Source organism: Haemaphysalis longicornis, unplaced genomic scaffold (genome assembly GCF_048455015.1).
Source record: "Haemaphysalis longicornis isolate Haplotype H1 unplaced genomic scaffold, Haemaphysalis longicornis Haplotype H1 scaffold_1, whole genome shotgun sequence".
Classification (NCBI taxonomy): Eukaryota; Metazoa; Arthropoda; class Arachnida; order Ixodida; family Ixodidae; genus Haemaphysalis; species Haemaphysalis longicornis.
The window spans coordinates 457,454,405-457,481,526 of record NW_027526203.1 but is presented as its reverse complement, the minus strand read 5'-3'; the positions used below and the strand labels follow the sequence as shown (position 1 = coordinate 457,481,526).

General features: G+C 51.2%; 2 protein-coding genes across 2 annotated transcripts in view; one reads left to right on the top strand and one right to left on the bottom strand.

The window, feature by feature from the left end:
* LOC144156090 (fibroblast growth factor receptor 4-like) overlaps positions 1-27,122 on the bottom strand; it is a gene marked incomplete in the record, with an annotated part of 113,094 nt that overhangs the window by 64,394 nt on the left and 21,578 nt on the right.
* On the top strand, positions 7,815-15,602 carry LOC144162531 (uncharacterized). The gene is made up of 3 exons (XM_077693106.1): positions 7,815-7,907; positions 10,225-11,923; positions 11,980-15,602. The coding sequence occupies exons 1-3, from the start codon at positions 7,815-7,817 to the stop codon at positions 15,600-15,602; spliced, it is 5,415 nt and encodes a 1,804-aa protein (XP_077549232.1).

Here is a 27,122-nt window from a genome sequence, read left to right as displayed (position 1 = left end):
TTACTTTTCATTTCCATGGCATTTTCTCAGCGGGATCAGGAAAACCTTGCCGTCGAAATAGCTACGGTTCTGCTTTGCGCTCAATAAGGTATCAATCAGTTCTGGACGATACGGATTTTCTGCACAAACAAAAACGCCGCGCTAAATCTCGCAAAATTCTACGCAGTGCTATTCGCGTTAGTATCATATCGCGCAAAACGCCCCTGCTGTGGTCGGGGATTCAGTATCAATAAGTCCTCGCAATGCAAATCTCTGCACAGCCTGCACGCTACGAATTTAACGGAAATATCCATATGCAAAAAGTACCGGGTGCAGAGACCGAACTCACGAACTAGGCGCGGGTCCGCGGCCTTGAAAGCGGCGTCTCCTGCGAAGCGCCGACTCGCATGACGCGACGGGAAGACGCACGGCTCTCATGTTGCATACTACTCGCGATTCCCGATGTGTCACTCCGGAGCGTAGTAGCTCGTAAGGAAGGCACGCCGGCGCGAGGGACGTCGTGCGCACGCTGGAGTCGGAGAGGGACAAACAACCAAGGAGGCAGATACGAGACGCGAGAAAGGGGGACGCAGTCTGGCGCGCGTAATCTCAAATCAAAGATGGCTCCCTCGGAAACTGCAGGGCGCTCGGTGGCTCGGCACGTTTCGGGACGCGACGGAAGCTGGGCGGCCGCGTTGATGACTGTGTTTGCCGCCTAATTGATGGGTCCAGCCGCGTTCTTGACCTTGACGAGGCCGGCAATTACGCCAGTGTCCGAGTGAGGCGCGCGGGGCGAGCGTGTCTAGCACTCGCCTTTGTCCTGGCTTCTTTGACGGACTTCAAAAAAGCACGAGTAGCGCAGCCACGCCTGCGGATCGCTCCTTCTCCGAACGTCTCAACTTGTTTTTTTTTTATTACCTTATATGCTTTATTTAAAACGAATGGGTGTACTTTTTGTGGTATCTCTTCGGACATTCCCGGCGTCCCCGCGGGTTAGCAACCCTTCCTCGCACCGGCCCTGAGATGAAGGGAGCAAATGAGCACTCTGCTCAGACTGCACTTTACAATAAACGAAAGGGGCGGAACGGGGGGTTAACTCGTTGCAGTATTCGCGGTGGCGCACCAATTTATCGGCCTTAAGCGACGTATTGGACCAGGAAGTCTGCAAATTGACTACTAGGTGTCTCACTTGTGCAACTATATGAACGGCGTTTTATTGCCATTAGAAAGAGACTCTGGTCTAAATAAGCGAAGGAGCTCGTCACAAAGGGGTCCACTTTTCTATGGCCACCTCCAGCTTACGCGGGGAAATGCTTTTTCTGCCACTATAGACAGTGAAGCCTGACACCTTTGACGATTGGACATTAATACGGTATTTTACAGGATGCCGTAAAACCTGTCTTTGTATATGCAGCGAAAAATATTGCAACTGAACCAAGATTTCACGAAACACGATTTTGGGCATTTCTCGATTTTGCCTACACTTCTTAATTGTCAGCAAACCATTTAGTAAACCGTTTAGCTTAATGTGATTTTTTTATTGCACTAAACTCTCGATCTCACAAAATATTTTGCGTTTCTTGTCAACTTTGGCAAAGTGGATTTCCTGTGCAACAGTAAACAACCAGTACTTGCAAACCGAGGTTATTCATTCCCATATATCTACGGAAATACCCTCCACTTGATTTTCTTTGTCTAAAGGTACTTTTTGTTTTGTTAAATCGCTGCAGAAAAACGCTTAAGATACGCACTGGTTTGATTTGTTTCGCTCCAGTTTATCTGCAGCCAAATGTGCCTGTTACGTCCCTTCGTTACAGTCTTATTTCGGTAAAATTTTAAAGAGGAGTCATCGATAAAGCCCTAAAAGTCAGTTGTGGTAGTCTGGTTCTCAACCGGAATTCATGGCTCGCAGAGGAGTTGCAGGAATGGAGGAAGCTGGAACATCGCCCCCCCCCCCCCCCCCCCCCCCTCATCCTTCCAAAAAAAAGGGGGGGTGAAGGCTTGTACAAGAGATCGAAGTGGAGCATTGTACGCAAGTATCACCGTATGGACGACAGCCGGGGGTGCGTGATGGCTGTAGTGGCAGCATCAACACGTGCCCTTCGAAGCGAAACCTCCTCGAGTCTGGTAAAAGCATACCCAGGCCCTCAGTTCTTTTATTCTCAGCCTTGATGGAAGCGACTTAATTTGGAACTCAGACAAAGCTTCGGTTAAACGAAGTCCTCAAATAGTTGTTAAATCAAAGGCCCGCGCATTTGTTTCACTGGCTACCTTATATCTCACTTCTGCCCTCGTCTTACCACGGCTTTCTTTTTTATTTCTCCTCTCCAAGCTGGGTCGCACCAAGGTCCTCCAAAAAGAAATCTTGTATGTAGGCAACCGCAAATGTGGGAAGTACTCTGCGTTTTAGCAAAGTGTGGCTCTTCTGCGGTTGAAGAGCTGGCGCTCCAGAGAGGAATCATTCCAGAAATGTCATCACCGTAACATCTAGGTGTGAAGAATAAGCGGTGACAGAAATGAAGGACGGATAAATTACTACAGTGACTGCCCCAGGCTATTTTGTGCAGGCTCAACTTGCGCTCACTTACAATTGGCTTCTGTACCATGCTACTGTTTGTTTATCGACAAATGTTTCTTCGAATTTGAGAGCTCACCTAAAGGTGACAGTACGCTATTCTTTTTGTCTGTTAGTTTCGTGAGCTTCTTCTCCAAATCCACGTTTCGCGTTAGCACAAGGCGCCTACGTTGCCATTCATTCCTAGATGACAGAAGTAGAGCGAGAGAAAGATTGACTGTATACAGTACCTATATTCCGGCTTCGTCGAACAATCGGCGCACAGGTTGCTGTCCCACTCAATGGCGCCGCTTCTCATTCGCGATTGCCTGCTGCTTGAACCTTATTGTGTGGCTCGCTGAACTATACCATCACCATTGTTCCTGCCCGCCGCCCATTCCTTTCCCTAGAGGAAAGAAGGAAAAGAAAACGCGGGCGAAGCATCGTGGTCATCACTACTGGCCTAGCACCTTGTATCACGACCGCCAAAGTGAGCTGCGAACAGTTCCCGCCCCGACGCACGTAGGCATCTCTATTGTGGGAACAGGTTATCCGTTCCTTCCACGGGCTTCATGATATGATGCGCGGATGCTAATCTCTCGCTTGTCCGCTTTGTTGTATCCCGGGCCAACCCTCGGGGTCAAACACGCCGCGCACGTAGGCCCGCTCCCAAAGTACTCGCTCAGCGAAACTCATCAAGCCCTATCTCCAGACGAGCGCATGCCGAAGCACGTGCGCACGAATGCATGCGAGCTCATGTTTACGCGCGCAGTCGACACCTTGCTTGCATGTTTACAGGCAGCCAAATGGCGGCCATGAAATAGAGGCGCGAAAGAATGGAAATCGACGACCGCGGGAAAACGGACGGTTTTTAAAACCGTTAAGTGGTTTTCACTTGAGAACCCGGTGCGCTTGCTCTTTTTGCAGTGTTGCACGTGCTCAAATACTGCGTCATCATTGAATGCGGCTACTTCAACAGGCATTTTTCTTTCTCTCGGAAACGCGCATAAACTGTTCCGATTGGCTACGGATCTATATACTTTTTAAGCGCGCACGCACTCGGCGCACACTTATCATCCGTGTTCAAGCACTTAAGCCGTCATTTGCTTGGCATACATTCAGACTCGGGAAGACGGCTCGATATCTGCAGGAATGAGAGATTAAGAGAGAATAGTTGCGTAAGGTAAGGGAGCATTCGGAACACGTTCCTACACGCGTGCCAACTCGGCGTTTCACACCTGAATAGAAATCGCTTTGACTTCCACGCTGAATATTTAAGAGTCGTCTGTCGCACACCCGGACTTGTCCCCTACATTTAAGCGTATGCCGTCCGTCTTGTTCCCGTTAGGCAACGCACTGGCTATAGGTTGATGTTCGCTTCCAGACATATACACGAGTATCGGACGTCCGAAACATAGAACCATTTTAAATATGATAATCATGATAATCATGATTATGATGATGATGATGATGATGATGATGATGATGGTGGTGAAGAAGAAGAAGAAGAAGAAGAAGAAGAAGAAGAAGAAGAAGAAGAAGAAGAAGAAGAAGAAGAAGAAGAAGAAGAAGGAGGAGGAGGAGGAGGAGGAGGAGGAGGAGGAGGAGGAGGAGGAGGAAGAAGAAGAAGAAATGGAAGAGCGAGGCATGAAGTAGAGAATGGAAAGAAGGTGAAACGGGATAAAGAAAGTTGCGGCATAAGCTGTCGGAGCAAGTTTCCGCAAAAGGTTGGTGGCGAGTGATGAAACCCAGAAACTTATTCGCAATGTCAATAATAACTTTGTTTTTCCTAACTGGGTGGACAGCGTGGCGATAAGAAGCCACAAACAACATTAACGCGTTTCTACTGGCCATCTGCAGAACAAGGAGTAATGATGAGCTCGGATTGAACAACGAATAAACCAACGGAGTGCAGACGTTTCGCCCCTGCGTCTGGGTAGGATACAGGTTTAAAACCGAACTGCAAACCTGATTTAGGTCAGCGAGCAAAGCCTTTTTCTTGACTTGTTACGATTTAGTTCAAGGAGGCGGTGGGAGGGGGAGTCGCCAGAACGATGCAAAACCATATCATGCACGTCCGTAAAGAAAGCGAATCCCGGTTTTCGTCAGAGCCCGCCATCCAAGGCATTACATCGGTACGTGCCTGTATAGTGGTACGCTTCAAAACCTCCGCATAACGTCTGATATCCGAGCCACCGCGGAGCGAGCCCTTAAAAATGCATTCGGATGTAACGTTACCGAAGTATATGCTTAAAGCAGGCGAAACTCTTGCAATTTATATATACCGTGGCGTAACAAGCGTTCTGGGCATGCGCTGCACTCTGGATTTTATATAATTGATACGTCGCATCAGGCGCTTTTTACGTATGAAAATGCGTTCTATCTCATTGCGTTACGCTTTCAGAAAAGCAGTATACGTGATCCAACAGAGAATGGCCCACTGCATCTTGTTAGCTGTTCCAATGCCATTCCATTTCGGTTGCGGTACGTTTCTTTAAAACGATGGACTGTCAACTGTTACGTGAGTCCCATTCTCACTTGTGTATTTAATGGGCCAAGCGTTGAAGAAATTGGGGAAGTCTGGATTCTAACAATGCAGTTAAGTATCTAAAATAGCCCAGCAGCACTCATAAAGGCTCGTTTCCGGCCTTAGGTTTTAGCAAGGTACCTATGTAACCCTTCCTCCTTTCGTTCGGGGCGACATGGCAGTTCTTTATTTCGAACAAGGTGCTCGTATGATTCCCATGACGTATTGTGTAGCACACGCTCACATGTGGTTGCACTGGGGCGCATTTCCGTGGTTTTTTATTGATTGTTGACGCAACGCAGGCGATGAGGCGCGCCGTAGTGGAGGGCTCCGGATCAATTTTGACCACCTGGGGATCTTTAACGTGCGCCGAAATCTCGTACACACGGGTGTTTTTGCTTTTCGCCTCCATCAGAAAAGAGGCCGCCGCGGCCGCGAATCGAACCCGCGTCCTCGTGCGTGCTCAGCAGCACAACGCCTTAGTGGCTGAGCCACCGCGGCGGGTTTGCCGGGGTTTTTATCGTTTAACCGTCGGTCGCAGTTGATTTGCATTGCAGGGCGCTCCTTCTTCTCTGTACATCGTTTTGGTTGTTAATACGCGAACGTCTGGTGGTGTTCAGGGGAGCGATATACTGCAGCAGCGGCACAGCGGCGAAGCCGTGTGTACGCGTACGTAGACACTGGTACCCAGGTAGAAAGAAGCACGCGCGTCCCTTGCGCATAGGGGCTTCCACCGAAGTGCGTGACCTTTCTGGCCGTGAATCGACTAACTTGCCGCTGCCGTCGCTAGGACACGTACCGTGTCTGCGCGTCGGCCCGTTATAGCGCCGGCCCGTTTGCTCTCTTTCTTTCTCACCCCCCTCTCCCTTCTGGCCTCCCATTCTGCGCCTCTGTTGGATCCTGGCGGCGAGATTGCCGCAGTGGGTCAGTGTGTTTTCGTGTGTGCGTACGCGGAATCGGTGACGAAAGCCGCAACCGAGCCCGCAAGCGGTGTGGCTTCCAGTGGATGAGCGCGGCGCTGTGGCTCGGCTCTTTTCGATTGCGCGATTAAAAAATAAAAAGAGGAGTACTCGGCAACCGCCCAGTCTCAAATGTTTGCTGGTGCATGCGAAACGTGATCTACGGCTACGGAGAGGCGGCAAACAAACGCTCTCGCCGACTCACTTCCTGCGCGCACTCAGTGGGCGCACCACGTGCGCGCTGTCATACACGAACGGCCCCCTGATGTTGTTGGAAGTTTTTCAAAGAAAAGGGCGAAACTCGCGTCCTGAGGAGCGAACGAACAGGAACGCGCGTGGATGATGCCCGCCGTCTTGGACTAGTCCACAGAGAGCGCGAGAATTAAACCGTCGTGGCAAAGCTCCAGAGGCGCAAAGCAGCACCAGATCCCAGCTGGGGTCGCTAGGGTATCAAAGGCATGCTTGAGATAGAAATCAGTGGAGAGCCGGGCGTTTCACAGAAGCCCGCGAGTGACGCCGAACATTGAAGGAGCGCTTCTCTTGGCGGCCCGTTCCATTCATTCGCAGCAGCGGCGGCGGCGGCGGCGGTGTCGTCAGGCGGAGAAAAGCGTCGCACGCTTTAGCGCTCCGCAAAGGCTGCGCAGATGGGCCCTCGCCTGCTTGCGCAGCTTATTAGCGCGCCGTGTTGGGGCGATTGCCTCTTTCTTGTGTACCGTAGCAGTGACGGATGCCCGCCCCTCGCGCTCCTCTTCCAGCTTCGGTCCGAAAGCAATTACGACACTCGAGTCCTCGGTTTCCTCGGTGGCCAGGCGCGTACATCTCATTGCTGGCGTCGCCGAGGTCCATGCATGCGCCGCGCGCGCCGACCCGGTTGACGACTAATTCACCAAGCGCGGCCGTCCTTCTGCGAAGCCAGCGGCTCGCGTGTCAGATCACACACGCTACGTGCTTAGCGCGCGCGTATTCTTGCGCGAGAAAGTGTTTTTCCGTTCTGTGAGCCCGTGGTTGCCCAGCAGGAGACAAATGATAGCTGAAACGCGCGCTCAAATAACGCGTACGCCTTTTTGGATAAGATGGAGCACAGAGAACACGTGCGCCAAAAACAAAAGCTCACACACAAAAAATTAGCCCTTCCCTTCTTCCCTTTCAGAGGAATTAGGGGTGGAAATAATGGGAAGCCGGAGCGTTGTCATGTTGGAAGCATGTCCAAAGCAGTCGCCAAATAATTTCTGCTGTGCACAGGCGAGTTTGCGTGCGGGTGTGTGTGCGTGTGTGTGTGTGTGTGTGTGTGTGTGTGTGTGTGTGTGTGTGTGTGTGTGCACATAAATTTAATAATGTAAGAATAATATAATACAAAATTGAATTCAATATTGTATTATATGCTGAGAATGCTGAGAATGTCCTTTCAGGGGCGAAGCCCCTTAGGGGCTGGAGCTGTCGGTGTCTCATGTCATCGTCTGATGTCTTCGTCGATGTAGTGACGGTACTAGAACACTGGGACACTCGTTTACGCCTCGCGCTAGAACGTAGCGCGTACTAAAGGAACGCACCGGGACACTCGTTTGCCAATACCTCGCGCTAGAACGACTCGTGCTTTAAAGACGACGTGAGCTAATATTACTTGTTCAGCTTAAAGGGCTTTCAGAGCGACATTTTCATCATTTTCAACGGTGTCTTTCCTTTCTGAGCACCCTCACATAACCGGTCGCCGGTGTATGCGTGCACGGGTTGGGAGTAGAGGGGGAGAGGGGGGGGGGAGCGTGCACTGCCAGCTATAGGTTTCACGTCCTCACTGATGTCCGTTGTTCTGGCAGAAGGTTTACACGTGGACGTCAAGCGGCCCGATGAGGCCTGTCCGCTGTCCTCAGTGGTCGAGTGGATTGGGCTGGTGCGTTAGGGGAACAGTTAGGGGAACGCGGTAGGGGAACGCGGTAGGGGAACAGACAGCTCCATGTTTCTCCGCTGGAATAAAGCTCGGGCCCTTCCAAGTTTCGTTCAGCTAATGGGCTGGGGAGTAGGCTCAATCGCAAAGTGCAAACAAACGGGCCTTGTTTCGTGCACTCCGTGGACTGCATCCAGCTTCGCAGGCCGCCCTTTTTCACAGAGTGGAAGGACACTAATTGTTTTTTTTTTTTTTCGTTTACCTATTTTAAATGAAAAGAACACTGCAAATACCACTTATGCATTGATGTTTTCCTCAAATATGCCTATGTTTTCTGTTTCCTCCACAATGTTGAAAGTGTGAAGTGGGTTTCCAGGTTTAGAAGTTTGGAAAACTTTCTAAATGAACCTGACGTTGAAATATTCCTTTAACTTTTGGCCGGTAGGCTGAATCGAGGGACAGAGAGCAGACAGGCCGACCAAAATTTTCCGGTTTAAGTTGCCCAAGAAAGATTATCGTCCTTTAAAAAAATCCCGGGCCATCTACACTAACGTGAAACTTGGGGAGGGGCGAAGCATGTAGTGTATGAGTGTATCCTTGGCGCCTTGGCGTTTTTGCTCACAGTGATGAAACCGTTGGGGGGTAAGGTATACAGCTTTGCTGTAAGTCTCTTGTCTGTGAAGCACGAAGCTTTCTAGCGCGACACTCGTTGGGAAACGAGTGTCCCGGTGTGTTGTTTTAGTCGGCGTTTTTGCCCACGGAGATGTAATGTTCCAGCGCGAGGCGTTGAAAAACGAGTGCCCTGGTGTGTTCCTTTAGTACGCGTTATGTTCTAGTGCAAGGCGTTGGAAAACGAGTGTGCCGGTGTTTTAGTACCGTGACTACATGATGCGGCGACGACAGGAGACGACTACGACATGAAACGCCGACAGCCCGAGCCCCTAAGGGACTTCACCCCTAAAAGAGCAGGCATCGCTCCTGGCAGTGCGAGACGCGAGCACTGTTTCATCCACGTGGGCGCACTCTGCCAGCTAACACGAGGGCTGTGCGGAGAAGAAAGCTCTTGGGCACGTGCGAAAGACGCGTCGGAGGGCCAGGCAAGAGTTGGCGATCTCCCAAACGGCCGTGGATGTTGCGCCGGCTCTCGCGGAAGTGTACGGGCGCGTCGCCGGAATAGTGAACCACGCGGCACTGGTGGCTCGATGTTAATTTGGTGTCTCAGTGGCGCGCGCCACGCGTAGCGCGGGGGCTACGTCCCTCCTTGAGGGCCGACAACGCTTCACTCATGGCACGTTCGTTAGCGCGTCTCTGTGCAGAACCTGCTTTGGAAGCTTAGAATCCAAGGAAATAATAATAATAATAATAATAATAATAATAATAATAATAATAATAATAATAATAATAATAATAATAATAATAATGACAGCGATGCTGATACGATATGAATTTGACGGCTGCAACAGTTTCTATTATTTGTACTATCCATTCAGTTTTCACGCGCGTTGAATTGATAGCGATTTCACTTTTCGTGTTCCGCTTACACCAACAAACCACAACTCAACCGGCCAGTTTCTGCAGAATAGCGTAGAAAATCCCTCTTGACACTCAAAGGACACCTGCTAATAAGACGACAACGGGCTAAGAAGCCTTTGGGACCACCGGCGTAGCACGAGTAGCCAGCCTAGTAAGCCATATGTAGCAAGCCAGTATGACGCGCCAGGTGTAGCTACGCAGCTCTGATGCGATGAATCCCAAAATATTGTCGCGAAGCCCCCGTTCAGTTTATTATTTTTTTTTCCTTTTGTAAAATACTTCTTCGGTCGGTTTTGTAATATACGCCTTCGTTTTTTTTTTTTTAAGAACTCATGCGCTGACCGACTGGAAGACGCGTCGATCCACACGACAAATCGCTCTTTTGGACCGCGGTCCACGCATCACGTGATAGGACGTCACCAGTTCGCGCGGACCGCCGTTGGACCGCGCAGAACCGCGGCCCTCGCGGTCCAACAATTCGCCGAGGCTATTAAAGACGATAGTCTTTCTTCGGCTACTTAAACCCAGAAATTTTGGTCTGTCTGGGAGGGCGCTGCGGTCGCTCAGGCGAACGGGTGTGTTCACATCGGCTCCGTCTTTAATGAGTTATGTCGCAGTGTTAATTAGCCAACACCGAAGTTTCCTCTTCACCAATGTGTTCCTAAAGTCGAGCGGCATCGACAGACACCGAAATCATCGAAGGCAAGTGATTTTTCGCCGACTTATCGAACTTTTCGTGTCAACGCCGTGCGACCGGCTGCTAAGCCTCGGCGTGCAGCGCCGAAGCTAGGTGCAGTCGCTGCACGTGCTGCGCGAGCGCCGGCCCCGGCGGCTGTCGCTCATCTCGGAGATGGAGTCGTCCACTCCGACAACAAGCTCGGATGCCAAGATGTGTGTCGAAGTGATGGGCGAAGAAATTTCTCCCGAAGAATTTCACGAAGACGCCGGCTGGAAACTCGCGGGAGACCGCCTGTTGAGAAACCGCCAGCGAGGAGCAGACAAGAAGCTCCAAAATGACAACGCCGTCAATCGCAAGGCAACGTTCAACGCCAAGAAAGTGAAGGCCTCAGCCATTAAGGCCGCAAGAATGCCGGCAATGCCGCGCGAGGAAATCAAAATCGTTGTCAGACCTAGGGGTGGCCTAAGCGTCGTCAAGACTGGGCTGATCGACATCACCACAGCAATACACGCAGCGGCTGGAATCACCAAGGAAGCATGGCACTCCGACACGTTGTGCCTCAACGTGCAGCAAAACATCATCGTAATCAGTACGCCCAAGGAAGAACACGCCTGTCGCTACGAGAAAATTAGCCAAATTAACATTCAAGGCAAGCTGCACGAGGTCGGCGCATACCGCACGGCTCCGCACGACACCGTCAAGGGAGTCATCCGGGGAGTACCTGTGAGCGAAACACCGAGAGACATCGACGTCAGCATCGTCAACGAACGCAACCCGCTAGCCTTGGGAGCCAAAAGAATCGGAACCACGACGACGATCATCGTCGCCTTCAGCGGCACCAAGGTGCCAAATTATGTCAGATACGGCTCCGCCCTCATGAAATGCCAGTTATACCGAAAACAGGTGGACGTCTGCCACCAGTGCGGACGCATCGGACACCGCAAAGATGTCTGTCCGTCGCCGACCGACACCATCTGCAGAGGGTGCGGACAACAGAACCCCCGAGAGGATCATACGTGTTCGCCGAACTGCAAGCTCTGCGGCGGTAAGCACTTAACCGCCGACAGAGAATGCAAAGCCAGGTACAAAATCCCATACGTCGTTCGCAAGAGACAGTGGGAACGGCGAAAGGTCGAAAGCGAGATGTCACTCGAGCACGACTTTCCATCGCTCGAGCCACCATCTGCGCGCAAGTCGAGAGCTCCTTCCAGGAATTGCTCACAATCGATAAGAGGCAGCAAAGAGAGACTGCAGAGCCGTGACGCTAGTGCACATAGCGCCAAAAGGTCCCCGTCGAGAGACCGGGTGAGCTGGGCAGACACCGTCCGATGCCCCAACGCAATGAAAAGCAGGGACGCAAGCGTCGACCGCAAGAAGCAACAAATGACGAGCAAGGATACCCAAACGATCGAGGCACTGCGAAAAGAAAATGCTGAGATGAAGGTCACGATCCTGCAATTAACCCGGGAGATGGCGAACATCCACAAGGAGATTAACAACAAGGAACAACCAATGGAGCAAACACCGACCGCGCCGAGTACTAGCGAGGCAGCGACGAAAGAGCTCTACTCCGCCACGGAGCCTGCGCCAAAGAAGAGAGCCATCGATAAGCAAGCCAATAAGGAGACAGCCAGCGACCTCGACGCTCGCTTCGCTGGTATCGACTCCCGTCTAGACAAGCTCGAGAAGCTGATCCTGGCAATGAAGACCACCATTGAGAGAAAGTTCGGCGAGTACGACAGCAAACTCGCCGTCCAGGAGAGGAACACTCAACTAATAACGAGCCACCCTATTTTCGCTCAACAGCAAGGTACCCAAGCTCCCGGTAACAACTTACACCTCGGACAAACATGGCCACCGAACCAGCAAGCTTAGTCGTGTGGCAGTGGAACTGCCGCGGCCTCCAACGGAAGCGCGGAGTGATCCAACAACACATCGAGCGCTCCAACCGAAAATCCGACGTGCTACTATTACAAGAGGCTCTCACTGCCACACCGTCCCTTCCCGGCTACAGAGTGCACGCCGGCCCTCCAGAGGGCAGGGGCCTGTGCACCCTGGTCAAAAAGGGACTGACCTTCGTGGAGCACGTACTCAAAAACGTCAAGATAGAGCACACATTCACGGAGCTCGTGCCGACGAAACGCAGAAAGGAAAGCGTTTTTTTATTAAACATATACAGCAACCCATCGCAAAGGCTACAGCGGTTCAAGTCGGTGCTGCACAAGGCGAGCACTGCAGCGGGGAGGTCAAAGCTACTGGTGTGCGGAGACTTCAACGCCATGGATCAGACGTGGGGATACACCAAGAACAATGCCAAGGAAAGGAACCTAGCACAAGACGCACTAGAACTAAACTACACCCTCATCACGGACCCGGCATACCCCACAAGAATCGGAAACTCCGTCTCTCGCGACACCACACCCGACCTCACGTTCGTCAAGAACGACGAACCGGTCACCATCACCTGGAGAAACACCGGAGAAGACCTGGGAAGCGACCACACGATCGTCGAAATCATCGTGCCCACGTCGGGAGAACAACCAAGCAGTACAAGAAAGTTCACCTGGGTCGACTGGACCGAGTTCAGGAAGCTCAGGGATCGAGAAGAAGCCGAGACAGACGAGATCACGGACATCGACACGTGGACTCAAAAGATCGTCCGAAACGTGCGCGACTCGACGCGAGAAATCGAGACCGACGTAGATACAGACAGGATGGACAGCCGACTTGCCCACCTCATCGAGGCAAAGAAATCCATACAAAGCAGATGGAAAAAGCAGAGGCTTAACAGAAGGCTCCGCAAGAAAGTGGCCGAGCTCAACCGCACGATCGAAGAGCACTGTCGCACGCTCTGCAGCCAGCAGTGGAACGAGCTATGCAATGCGGCTGACGGCCAGATACACAACGGCAAGACATGGAATTTACTCAAACAGCTACTTGACGAGACCAAAACCAAGTCCCACCAAAGAGACCGTCTCGCCAAACTTCTGCATCGAGAGACTACGGAGACAGGAGCTGCCACCCTGCGAAAGAAGCTCCAAGACAAATACGTCCCGACGACACCGTCGGTCGACCACGGTCCATACCGCGGCCGACCCAACGTGCGTCTGGACAGGGATATAGAAATTGAAGAGGTACGCACTGCCCTTCACGACCTGAACAGCCGTTCGGCACCTGGGCCGGACCTCATCACAAACAAGGCCCTAAAAAATCTCGACGACCACTCCATCGAGAACCTTACGGCGTATTACAACAAATGCTGGAGGAGCGGTACCCTGCCGAAGCAGTGGAAAAGGGCCAAGACAATTCTCATACCAAAACCCGGGAAGCCACTGAGCACGGACAACCTCCGCCCGATCTCGCTCACGTCCTGCGTGGGCAAGGTCCTGGAACACGTCCTACTCAACCGGTGGCAAGAGTTTCTCGAAAACGAAGACCTCTATCCCGAGACGATCATCGGCTTCCGCCAACACCTGAGCACGCAGGACGCCATGATCCAAATCAAACATCAAGTCATCGACGGCGAAACCAGGGACACCAAAGCCGTCCTCGGGCTTGACCTGCAGAGTGCCTTTGATAAAGTCACGCACTCGGCCATCCTTTCGCAGGTATCCAATCTAAACTTAGGTGAAAGGTCGTACGAATATATTAAGGTCTTCCTCAGCGGTAGAACGGCAGAGCTCAGAGCTGGCGACCTGAAGATGGATGAGAAGACATTAGGTAGTCAGGGAACCCCCCAAGGCTCCGTCATCTCACCCATGCTCTTCAACCTTGTTATGATACAAGTTGCCAAAAGACTATGCCAGCTCGAAGGACTGAACCACACGATATACGCGGACGACATCACGCTGTGGGTGGACGGGGGCAGCGCTGCCCACATAGAATCCACACTGCAGACGGCTGTCGACGCGATCGAAGAAAGCTTGGAAGGCACGGGACTGCGTTGCTCCCCCACCAAGTCCGAGCTCCTGATCTACCGACCGAACAAAACGCACAGAATCAAGCAGCAAAGGGAGCATGAAAAGATCAAAATCCGAACCAGGGACGGCAACACAATACCGAAGGTCAACAAGATCCGAGTCCTAGGGATGACGATTGAAGCGCTCGGTAGGAACGGAGGCACCGTCACCCGCATCACGGGAAAGGCGGCGAACGCGACAAGACTGCTCAAGCGCGTTACTAACAAGAAGGGAGGCATGAAGGAGGAGAACCTCACCAGACTCATACACTCCTTCGTTCTTTGCCACATAGCGTACGTGGCAGCCTTCCACAAGTGGATGAAAAGCGAAAAGAACAAGCTAGACATCCTAATCCGGAGGGCCTACAAGACAGCCCTCGGCCTACCCGAAACTACCAACACGAAGCGTCTCCTCCAGCTGGGCATGCACAACACGCTCGACGAGATCGCCGAAGCGCAAAGAACCGCTCAGTTGGAACGACTGTCGTCGACCAAGGCCGGCAGAAAGATCCTGTGCAAACTAGGCATCAGTTATCACGAACAACAGGGACCAAAACGCCCCGTTCCCGACCACGTACGGCGGAACGTACGGGTAGACCCCTTGCCGAGGAACATGCACCCGGACTTCAACGAAGGCAGAAGACGCGCTAGAGCCAAAACACTAACGGACCTGCACGCGAAAGACCCCGGCGCCAGATACGTGGACGCAGCCGAATATGCTGGCCGCAACGGCTTCGCGATTGCTGTGGTCGACTGCGAAGGCAACTTGCGGGCATCCGCCAGCACGTCAAGCAAGCAAGTCGAGGAAGCGGAAGAAATAGCCATCGCCCTGGCCATCGTAGACCAAGAATGCCACACGATCCTCACCGATTCCAGACAGGCTGTACGAAACTACGCGAAAGGAAGAATTGCCTCAACGGCGGCAGGTATTCTGAGCCGACAGGCAGACCGCGACAAGAGGATTCGTATCAAGTGGTTCCCGGCGCACGCAGGCGCGGCGTCGGAGAAGAATGCCAACCACAACGAAACGGCACACGCCCGAGCGCGAGGACTAACTGACCGCGCCCAGGGCAACGGCCTCCCGCTGTGGTTCAGCGCCAAAGACCGAATCACCAGCTACAACGAGTTGACCAAGGCCTTTCGGCTGGCCCGTAGACTTCTCCCGCCGCCCTGCAAAGGGCTGAGCAGGTCACAGGCCGTGCTGTTCAGGCAGTTGCAAACGAGGACGCTTCCGAGCCCGGCGCTATTGCATCGGATGTACCCGGAATCACACCCCGACGACAAGTGCAGAGTGTGCCGCAGGGAGACGGCCACATTCGAGCACATGCTCTGGGACTGCTCCAAACATCCAAGCGAAGCAAATTCAGGACGTATACCGCCGCAGCTTGAGGAAGCAATGCGGAGTGACCACCAAGAAACGCAACTCCAGGCCGTCCAGCAGGTCATCGAGGCGCTTGCTAGGCAGGAACCTCGCGAGCCGGCAACGGCGAGCGATGATCCTCGCAGAGCACCCGCCAAGACGACGACGTAGGCCACGTCCTAAGCGCGCGTGCGCGCTTTACTGCAGGCACAATAAACGTTTCTCCAATCCAAATGGTCTGTCTGTATGTCTGTGTGTCTGTATGTCTGTCCGTCTGTCTGTCTGTGACTCGATTCAGCCACCCGGCCAAAGCAAAACAATGCCTGCGCAACAGTTTTATATAGTCACAGCTAAATCTACCCGTCTTGGTCCGGTGTAATGTTCATACTTGTCAACATTGTTGAAGAAGAACAAGACATTACGTAAATATGAGACAACAAATCAATACAGAAGTGATATTTGCAGTGTTCCTTTATAAAAATTCAAACATGCCTGACTTTTGCGAAATTAAATACTTCATCCACTGCAGAAAAAGAATTTACTCCGCCGTCGCCTGCTGTCGCCAGCGCCACTATAGCTTCTGGCGCCATTTTAAGAAATCAACCGGCAACAGTTACGCAAGGTTCCACTAGATAGTTTCCACGTTCTGCTTGCAACGCACGTGGAGTAGGGAAACGCGGTTCTATAAACGTTGAAGTAGGGTGCCTCGATTAACGCGCGTCTTCGCCGTACGGCAGCGTTCGCATCGAGACACCCGGTTTGGAGCAGTGGAACGCGGGAAATTTAAAATGATTTAAGCAAACCTTTGGTGTCTTTACCTTGGGAGGAGCGCGACGCAAGAGGAACAACATGAGAGGTGAGCGGTAAAGCGAAGGGAGGCATTTACTTGGCAAAAGTCGATAAAGACTATCGTCTTTTGACGACATTTGCAACGAAAGGGGCAGATACGCGGCCAATTTTTTCCCACCGCAGTTTTGGCGGCAGACCGCGATATCAAGCAGCGTGGTCTGGCAACGCCCTCGTCGCGTGTGCGGGGCCTGATCGGCCTGGTCCAGTTGCAATAGAGAGCGGCGCGCAGCGCGCGCGGCTTATTCGAAGTGCTCGAAGGAGCCTGACAATCCCCCCCGGTGGGGTAGCGCCGCATGCTAGGCTTACCATCGCCACTCATACATAATCCCTGCTTTTACTAGCGACTCGTATGACTCTCATTAGTGCAATGCTAGCTAGCCATCGATATGAAATTTTGTCAGGCATGTGGAACTTTATTTATGTGAATAGTTCCGTTCCAGCGAGCGGCGCCGAGCTGTGCGAGGGATACCGTTACCGGCGGCTGCGTGAGCGCACCCGGCATGCATGCGGGTGGCTGCTATCGGGCCGCTGAAACGTTTCGTGCAGGTTTGTGCGTTTCAACATGTCGCGGCCAAACGGCCCCTAGCTGTGTTCAACTTTGCTTGAGAGCGCAGACGGCCGGCCATTCGCGGTCCGCTCAGCCGGCCCGCCGTGTGCATGAGCTCTGCGTTGGATCGGACCGCGGCGGCAGTGACGTCGCATCACGTGACCGGTCGGACCACGGACTCGGTCCGTCGTGTGGATCGGCCCTTACGGGGACCATCGGCCGAGCTTGGGTTTCAGCGCGGCCGTGGCCTTCCGCGCCCCCTGTGATGTTCGCTCCGGGCTCCGAGCCCTCTCTCTCTCTACTTCCAACGGCCGCTTCTGTCTTTTCACTGTCTACTTTAGAGTTTTGTGTCAACTACTGCGTCTACGGCTATTTCCGAAGCGCGCGTCTTCGGGTTCAAACTTTGTGTCTATGTGTCATTGGTCCTTTTCTCTTTGGCGGGAACATAGCAGATTGGAGTTAAGAAACGTCTCCCTGATTGGATGCAGGAAATGGGGCCGGAATGCGTTTTTTTTTTTCCAGTTGGTGCGGTTGAAGCAAATAAAGGTCGTTCCACCGGGTTCACGGGGCAGCAGCCGGCACCGGGCACTTATTCGAGAAACGCTGCCGCCCGTCGCCGGGCCCTTACGCCGGCCTTCTCCATGCAGTCAGCTATGTTCCGAAGTGCCCGTGGCTATTTTAGCATCTCATGTAATAAGTGCATTGTTTGAAATTCGTACGCGTTAAAGGTAAGCCAATGTTATCAGTAAATTAAACCAGTTAATCTTAAAGTTTCCTGAAACTTCTCGGTTGCTTCACTGCCGATCACCATGCTACCGCAGCAGAAGCGAAGGGATAACCTTCGTTGTTACAATTTGACGTCGGAGGTGACTATGACGATGGTGGTGGGGGGATAAGAATAATGGGGAGGAGAAAGTGGAGCGATGTGGGTTGTTCTCACGAATTAATATAGCGGCCGTGCCGCTGACGTTTTTGTGCCACTTAAGTGTCGCTGAAGTAACGGTGACGGTGAGGTTCCTTGACTGATCACGCAGAATACAACCGGTAACCCCCTTAGCTCTCTCCCGGCAGTTGTGGTTGATGTTGGTTCCAACAGAAAAAAAAGGACACCAAACAGCGTGCTATGGCAGTATGGCAGGAAGAATAATTAGCAGCCTCGTATCCAGACGGCAACGATTGGACGGTTTCGTCAAGGGGGTAACGAGAATTAGCTATCCGTGTTCACCAAATGAGCGCTGCGTTGGAGGATTCAATACTCTACTGCGCTAAGGAACCCTACATGTATACCAGCCAGGGTTTCGCAGGCGGCACTTCAATGATGCGAAACTGTGGGCCTTCGCTTAATGTAAATATATCTTTAGATGCCGCTGTAAGAGTGCGCCCATGTGAAATGTTCGTCGGCGAGTTACGACATCTCCGCACAGCACTCGCTTTCGGTTGCGAGAAAAAAAGCGCGAGTAAGTAAACATCAGCGTGTATTTTTAAAATTTCCTTTTCATCGCGTTCGCGACCCGAGGGAGTGAAAGCTAACAACGAAAGAGAAAGTACGCATCCTGCAGCTCGCCCATCCATGGGCTCTCATGGAGACGGCGAGTGAAGCCGCGACATGCGGGTTTGTTTACACGAATCGGCGCTGCTTACATGGTGCTCGAAAGCTCTGGTCGTCGGGGGACGCTCGGAATAATAAACAGGCCAAGCCGCGGGACCGTGCTGCGGCGGAGGCGGCGGAAGAACACGTGCAAGAGGACCAAGGCCCGTTTCCCGCCCGCCGGGTAAACTCTGGAGAACCGGCGAGGAGGGTGGCGGAAATGACTTGGACGGGGCACCACAGTCACCACGTAGTAAGTACCGTGAGAAGGGCCTTTCTTTCATCGTGGCATGAGATAAAGAGCGCGCGCTAAAAAGAAAGAACCAAGAACACCCTCCTCTCCACTTGTTATAGGTTGGTAACAATTACGTTCCTTGTCGAAGAGAGGCAGAGAAAAATTCACGCATCTCCATGAAGTAAATCATGACGGGTGGGCGAAGCACTGGAGATCGTTCTTACCGTAAATCACCCGCGAGAGTGCTTACTGCTGCTATTCCAATCCAATCCAATCCAATCCAATCCAAATTCAAATCAATCCAATCCAATCCAATGCTCCTCGCGCATGCGCAGAACGCGCGCGCACGCCGGAGAACGCACGGATTGCGGACATTGCTTGGTCCTAAGGTGCTTCGCGCCTAAAAAATTCAAGGCCATTACGCCCTGCGATTGTGGATGACGACGGTCCGTACGGCTTTGTTGATGCCATGATCGGCACACTCGTGTAACTGCAGGCACGTTCTTGGATTACGTCGCCGCACGACCGACGTTGGGTGGTCGATTGGCCACGATTGGTGTGGCATCGCAAGCATACGACGCGAAACGCGTAAACCACTCCCTTTTCGGTCTCGACGCACACGAGTGTTTCGTCCTCCTGCCGCTTGAGAGGATTAGCTCCGCGATCCGTTTCAACCTTGCACGTTCGAATGCTTCGATCTGTCTCCTACGTTTTGCGCCGCTGCTCTTTCCCTTTCGCTACTGCTGAGTTCGTGCGTGCTATGGAACGCCTCGTGCTTCAAAGACACTTGGACCCTCGGGTGTTTTGACGAGGACATGGAAAAATCTCTAGAAACCTAGCCTAACACGGCCCCACTGTAATAAAGAGGGCCCTGAAAGAAAACTGGACCAAGGCGACAGAATATGAGACAAAATGTCTTGCGCTAAAGTGACAGTTGGCCAAATCAGGGGTGTCCTGTATGCAACAGGCGGGGCTGTAGACGATTACATGGAGTAGTCGAGAATGCGATTGAAATGTTTGCAAGCATAACTTGCCTTCAGCTAGTCCATTCCAAGTAGTGCTTCCCTAAGCTCTGAGCGATAGTGATGGAGGGTTAAAAAAAGAAAACGTTATGGAATGGGCAAAATGCAATGCCAGTCATGAGGAGTTCCCGCATCCAGGCCGAAACTAGAGGGGTACGGATGGAGCGGTCCTCTCCGTGGTAGGGCTTTAGGGCAATCACGGTGGTGTAAGAGCCGAAACTCGTGGAGTTTTCGTGCCGGGACGCCATGTAGTGATAGCTCACGGGGTATATCACACTTTGCCCGTCATCGCTTCTAATTTATCGGTGCTCGAGTAAAACACAGGATGAGGCAGCACCTGCTGGGTGCCAGTTAAACGAAGCAGAGTGCGTGCCAAAATCACGGCACCACACTCGAGGCGATAGAGAGCCGGGCTGGTGGTGCTTGCCACGTGGCGGCTGTGAAAAACGGCGAATTCATGTTCCACGGGCACGAGGTTCAGAGCGTAGCTGCAGGCTATACCATCCGTGAACTCACTAAAGCGCTCCACTGCGCTCTATTCTGGGAATGTACCCGCGCGGCGTGTCTACGCAGCCAGCCGCCTGACTCGCGAGTTCGCAGAAGTTCTGGCATGTTTCGTGGCTATTGGCGGTGAGCGCGACCACGGGCGGCGCTGCGGAGCGCGCCTCCGTGACGTCTACTTAGGGATTCTCGCATTTGTCGTCTGCTTCACTCGGGCTCGCTCTCTATGCTGTTTCTTTGCGCGCGGTTGAGATTTTGTGCTTGTCCGCAGCAGATCTCGCGAATGCGCAACTTTTTTTTTTTCGTAACAAAAGATTTAAAACAGCGTAAACTAGCTCAAGGCGTGATTTTAAGTATAGTTTTTGATACCGTTCAGGAAAAAAACATTGCCGGCGTCGCCCATGCGTAGCTGCGAAGCTGGTCCTGTGCGGAGCGCGAAGAGTCGGAGCTAGGCGTCAGCCTCTGTGTTCAGCAGTCTTTCGAACAAAGGTAACAGTCGCAGGCTGACAACCGACAACAGCGAAAATGGAAGACCAAAACAAATTCCAGGCCTTCGGGGCTGTCGGCTTTGGCAGAAGGCATTACGATTCCAGCTAATCGTGTGTAAGGTAAAACAGATTTGGCAATCTTGCCTAACACTCGAAACTATTGTATCAAGTCACTTTACGTTGTCACGGCATGAAAGTGTGCCGACATGCACTATGGGGCGCAAATAATGTAGGTTGATTTCCAAATAACCTGCTGTGTGTATAGGCGCGTGCTGGTTTTATACCAGGCTTCTAACCAGTATGCAGGCTTATTGAGCAAAACGAGTAACCTGTAAGGCAGACATACAGTAAGGCTATGTTTGTTCAGATTTGGAGGGATATTTCGGTACATTTACCACAGCCATATCATCCCAATATTCAGATAGGCGTTATAGTAAAACTGCACTCAAGAGATGGAGGACCAGGAGGAGGAGAAAACTTTAATAGTAAAATCGAGCTGGTTAGTTGGCAGGCTCCTCAGTCCAAGACGAGAGAGTAAGATTCATTCTTCAATTCACCGAACGTCATCCCGAGTAGGCCAGGATTTGTTCTTTGCGACTAAATCGGTTGGAAAACAATAAAGAGCTGTCTGGACATATTCATTGGTTTCGAATTGTGTTATACTGAAAATTGGCATGTATACTATTTATTGCGTTAGTTAGCAAGTATACGCCTCGAGCTTTGCGATCGCTGCGCCGCCTGCCGCCGCTTCTCCGCGGCGTTGACGGGATTTGCGCTGCGTGACTGATAGGGGCTCGTGCAGTGTTTTGGTTCTATTTCGCTTCTTTTCGCCTTTCCGCGCCCTAAAAAAAACTTGTTATGGTGACGACTATAGGCAAAGAGTACGTTTAGGTCACTTAAAAAGCAGCTGCGTCTTCGTAGAGTACGCGATCGCCTGCAAGAGCTACCCGGGGACGCGGTTCTGCGCGCTTCGTCGCCGCTCTTCCGGGCGTCGGCGACGGCAGCAACATATCACCCCTGTCACCTCCAAAACATCAGGCACAAATTAATTCTACTGACGCCTCGTTTAGACCTGATACTGGCACAATGAGAGGTTGGCTTCATTTTGCAGCGTGGACAACGAATGCGGCTTCGTTTCGCGTATATACGCCGCAGAAAAATATGTTTCGGGGATGTGATTACCCAATCCCGGACAACAACTTATGCCTTTTATAAGAATATAAACCATGCGAAAATGTAAAGTATATTCCAAGCCTTGCGTCGTTAAATATGTGCCCACAAACGCCATATAGCAAGAACCAAGGAAATGAAACCACAGGAAAATAAATGCTGTGCCAATGCGGAATTTAGAAACATAATAGCTCTAACGGAAATGAAAAAAAAAAAAAACAGCGCAGCTTCTGCCATGCTAAAGACGTTCGTCTAAACTTAAGCCAGGTTGGTTTCACTAGACCAACTACACGCGAAATGCACTGCTATTTCGCGAGAAATCGGGGGGGGGGGGGGGGAGGAGGAGGGGGACGCCGTGTACAAATGCGGAGCGGAATCAAGCAATGAACGTTTTAGTAATCCCACACATAAATCTCGCGTTCACTTTTCTTTTGTTTTTCTACTTCAACGAAGAGCTGATCGTACGGCGGACGCATTTTTGGAAGTATACAGGGTAGGCTGTTCAACAAGCGATGAAATGTATCGTTGGGAGAGTGTGGTATGTGTTAAGGCCCTCTGATTTCAGTTTCTGGTTTATTCTGCAGGCTCCCTGTGCCACATGACGATTTTTCGAAGAAGCATTTAGTCGCGGACGTGGATTATATTGTAAGCCCGTCTCCGCGCTGCTCGCAGAGGATATATGTAGCAAATGAAGGCCTGCGGGCGCGTACCTCACGACAAGACGACTCTGTCGTGTGCTGATCCCCGAGTATAATTATGCATTGTCCATCATACGTTTGTTGAATATTCCCGAAATTAACACAGACTGGCTTGTAAATGGTGGTGATCAATATCTGAGGTATAATATTGGCAAACGTAACTGGTGTACTGTCAGGTATGAGTGCTCCGCTGATTACGTAAGCGCACAAAACCGATTTAAATCGTAGTGTATAGCCGTAGCATGAACATCTGAGGAACCGGTGGTTACGGAGACACGGCTAGTAAATTCAAGTCATTGTAACCACAATCGGCTCCATCATGCGCCGGTTCCGCGACGCTGGCCTGTGACACACACCTGGCGCTTATACAGACCGAAAATACCACACTAAGATCGCGTCTGAAACATTTACACTCTCGTAAACACACCCCATTTGCGAACAGAGTGACTGCTCCACACAAACATGAATTTCAAACGCCCACAAACGGTAAATCTCAGTCGTGAACGTGCCGCAAAAGCAACGGCGGCACTGGGGAGCGGGGCGCGGACTCCCGCGCCTGCTTTCGAAACGGGCCGCTAGGGGGATTTCAGTGGCGCCCCTACAGGCCGCGCTCGAGGCGTATATCAAGTTTTCAACACTGTAATCATGTCATAACTTTTCGGGTTGAGATCGAGTTCGTTACGATATCGATGGTTCGATAGAAATTAGGTGCACAAAAGCCGCCTTCGAGTACTGTGGACAACGTTATCTGCGCCGTAGCACAGATCCCCAAACCTCCTAGGACGTTTAGGACGCTGCAGAAAAATGAATGCGTTGGGCACAAATAAAAAAAAAAAAAAAAACGTTCATCTAACAACAACGAAAGAAAAACACCCGTTTTATTTCCTGCTGTGCGACCCGCTGCTTGATGCGTAGCATTAGACTGTTGAGTCTTCATAAGAGCATCTCAGAAATAGTTAAGGGAAGCATACGCATTTTGAATACTTATCGAGGAGGTCTGAGCGCTGAAACTCGCAAATACGCTAGATAGGACGAGGGCGAGTTACACACGATTGTCTGAGCGATGCTCTCTGAAAGTCGTTCTCTCTCTCCTTGTGTGTTGTAAAATTGTGCGGGACAAAGCTTGAAATTATTCAGAGCCGTCAGAATCTGATTGAAAACACGCTTTTTAAAGCACCAAAGCATCAAAGCGGGCGATTTCTAGCAAAGGTACTGCTGCCAGTCAGAACCGGACGACCGCGGCGCGGATGTAGCAGCGGGGCGAGTGTAGCAGACGACAGCGGAGCGGGTCCCTAAGCTGACGTCAGATCCAGGGGGCGCCACTTGGTTGTTCAAAATGTAGCTCCTTGCAGACTCGCAACTATAGCCCCTTGCGCCGAAAAAAAGAAACGAAAATGTAAGGCAGTAACGGCAATCCCAATGGTAGTCACACCAAACAATAGCAACGTCAAATAAATGTATAAGGCTGGAAGTAGAGAATGAAAAAAAGCCTGCAAGAAGAAAGTAACCAAATGCATTCACGATCCGTTTCACTTTGAAAAGGCCGGCGTTGGTCTACGAGTAAAACATCATATCTCGGTCTTATTCTGTAATTAAACTACTCCACAAGTGTCACGTGACGCCAACCGTGCATGCAACCACGAAGTAAACAGAAAATGTGAAATGAAATTTAAGAAGAAAAGCGACAGAAAGAAGAAGCGGAGGTCTCCGGTAATGGAGAATGAAGGGTTAGGGCTGCGAAAGAGGTGTTCCTGCTGACAGGTGCCCCGATCAGCGATATGAACCGTGATCGACGGCAGCGAGGCGGAATTTCACAAAGAACAACAGGAGGTGGGCGGAGCGGTTCTTCGAGCGCCGCAGCTCGTGGGTCGACCGTTGCACGCAAAGCCACGGGGCTGCGGTCGCGTTGCCAACAACCCGGTGCCCTTGGCGTGCACGGTGCACGCGCATTGGCGCTCTCCGCTGTCACGGGAGTTCGATCGGCCGGACCTGGGATCCTCACGGTCTGCCGTGTAATTTCGAAGGCCACTCGTGATGGCCTCCCCCCCTCCCGCCTCTTTCAGTGCGGCGCGGACGGCACCCAGAGGGTGTTGGCGGCACTTTGGTACAGGGTGCCGGCCTGCTCACACGGTCGCGTCGCAACGCACGCAACGGACGTGACGCCACGTGACCAAGCAGGCCTTCTTGGACGAGGAGTGTCCCCTATCCTCGAGCGGTCCAACTATCGAGCAGTTGGACCGCTCGATCGTTTTATTGGGACAGTCGCAGGCTTACCGGCGCGCAGTCGCGGGGTGCATTTCCAGCTCGTGGCTACAAGCGTGGGTCACGCAGAAAGACGTGGGAACGCGATGGCCTGCACGTGACTCGTGGCGCGCAGCTACGAGCGAAAAGTGTTCGCTGGGGCGGCTACTTGGCCCACTGCCCGACTCCCAGTCGGCTTGGTCCCGGGACGCTGAACAGTCAGAGACAGACTGACAGCGATTGGCTGTGAGCAACGAAATACCCTCCGGGGGTCGACGCGTAGTTACTTTTTTAGCGGTTCCAGAGTGGCGCTGTAAATCTGTCATTGGCAACACCACGTGACAACAACGCCTCCCCCCCGCCACCCTTCCCCCCCGTGCAGTTTTATATTTGGCGGAAGTTCTTTAAGACGCATTAAATATTAGTCACCGAAATAGCATGTTTGCTTCAGAGCACCGTGGGACGCATGGACGGGTCATCTCATGCTTGGCATTAATTTTTAATAGCGCGAACATTTTGAAACCACGGGAACGAGCACTGTGTCGTTCCACGTGCCTTTTAATGCCAGAAGGACGTAATCGTCTTTCGACCGGCAGTCGACATACGTTCCTGTCAGGCCACGTCCGCCTTTAGTCTCAGTCTCAGTCTTCCCTTGGTTTTGCCAAAAAATAAAACTCAAATACTCAAATGTGCTCAAAAGCGCTTAATATATATATATATATATATATATATATATATATATATATATATATATATATATATATATATATATATATATATATATATATATATATACGAGAGGGTATTGATTGATTGATTGATTGTGGGGTTTAACGCGCCGACGCAACGCAGACGATGAGGCGCGCCGTAGTGGAGGGCTCCGGATTAATTTTGACCACCTGGGGATCTTTAACGTGCGCCGAAATCTCGTACACACGGGCGTTTTTTGCTTTTCGCCTCCATCAGAAAAGCGGCCGCCGCGGCCGGGAATCGAACCCGCGACCTCGTGCTCAGCAGCGCAACGCCTTAGCCACTGAGCCACTATACGAGAGGGTAGACACACGTATGAAAACGATGATTGAACTAACGTTTCGACCGGGGTCCGGTCTTCGTCAGAGTTAAAAAAAAAAATCTCTGACGATGACCGGACCCCGGTCGAAACGTTAGTTCAATCATCGTTTTCATACGTGTGTCTACCCTCTCGTGTGTATATATATATATATATATATATATATATATATATATATATATATATATATTAAGCGCTTTTGAGCACATTTGAGTATTTGAGTTTTATTTTTTGGCAAAACCAAGGAAGGACTGAGACTGAGACTAAAGGCGGACGTGGCCTGACAGGGGCCTCAGCCACCCGATTTATAGCCTACATAATAACACGTCTGTTCACAAATTTAAGCATAATATCACAATCGTAATAGAGAAGTAGCACAAAGCAAAGTCATTACTACATTTTCTATGTATTATACAAAGCAAAGGTCTAAAATTCACAGAAGGATCACAGTGTACACATAAACGCAGTAATTCGTACGCATAAAGTTTAATCAGTTACACTACTATGTCACAATTACGTATGAATGTATTTTTGTTTGTAATTGTTTTTAATTTCTACCTTTAGTGGAACATGTACACATATGTTTCAAACCCTTATTATATATCAGTATTGCAAGCGTTTTGCTTAAGTAACACTTCTTTGACCTGCTTTTTAAACGTAAGTTCACTGGCGTCGAAGTTTAATTTTTCTCCTAATTTATTTAATATTTCAGTTGACTGGTACAGAAAAGATTGCTCACCATAGTTCGTTCTTACTTTTGGAGTGTGCAGCATTGTATGCCTGAGATGGTAGCCAGAAGATTTATTGTTAACTTGATTGTGTGTCTTTTGCTTATAAATGGTGTGCAGAACCTTCATGTAATAGATTTGGTCAGCTCGAAGGCAATGAGGTGTGATCTAGTAGACGTGTGGTGGCGGATTCATTGAGATAGCCCTGATCCTCCCTTTGACGCGAATCAACACCTATAATGCATGCGCGTTTTTCGTGTTTCGTATTGATCAATAATAGTCTTAGCAGCTGGGAATCGAACGTACGACCTCGTGCGTAGGAAACGAAATGATCGTCTTATGATATGTTCTTTTGATGCGGGATTGAATTGCGGTTCAGAATTTCGCCACGTTCGTGTTTACCTTTTCATCCGTTAATCTGTAATAAGATCAGGACACGTTCTGGGTTGCGTTGCACATGCGCAGTTACATTTTCCTGTAGACTGCGCCAATCATAGAGCCGCTAGCATCCCACTGATACAATGGCAGCTTCAAGGGCGAAAAAGTTAAAAAGGT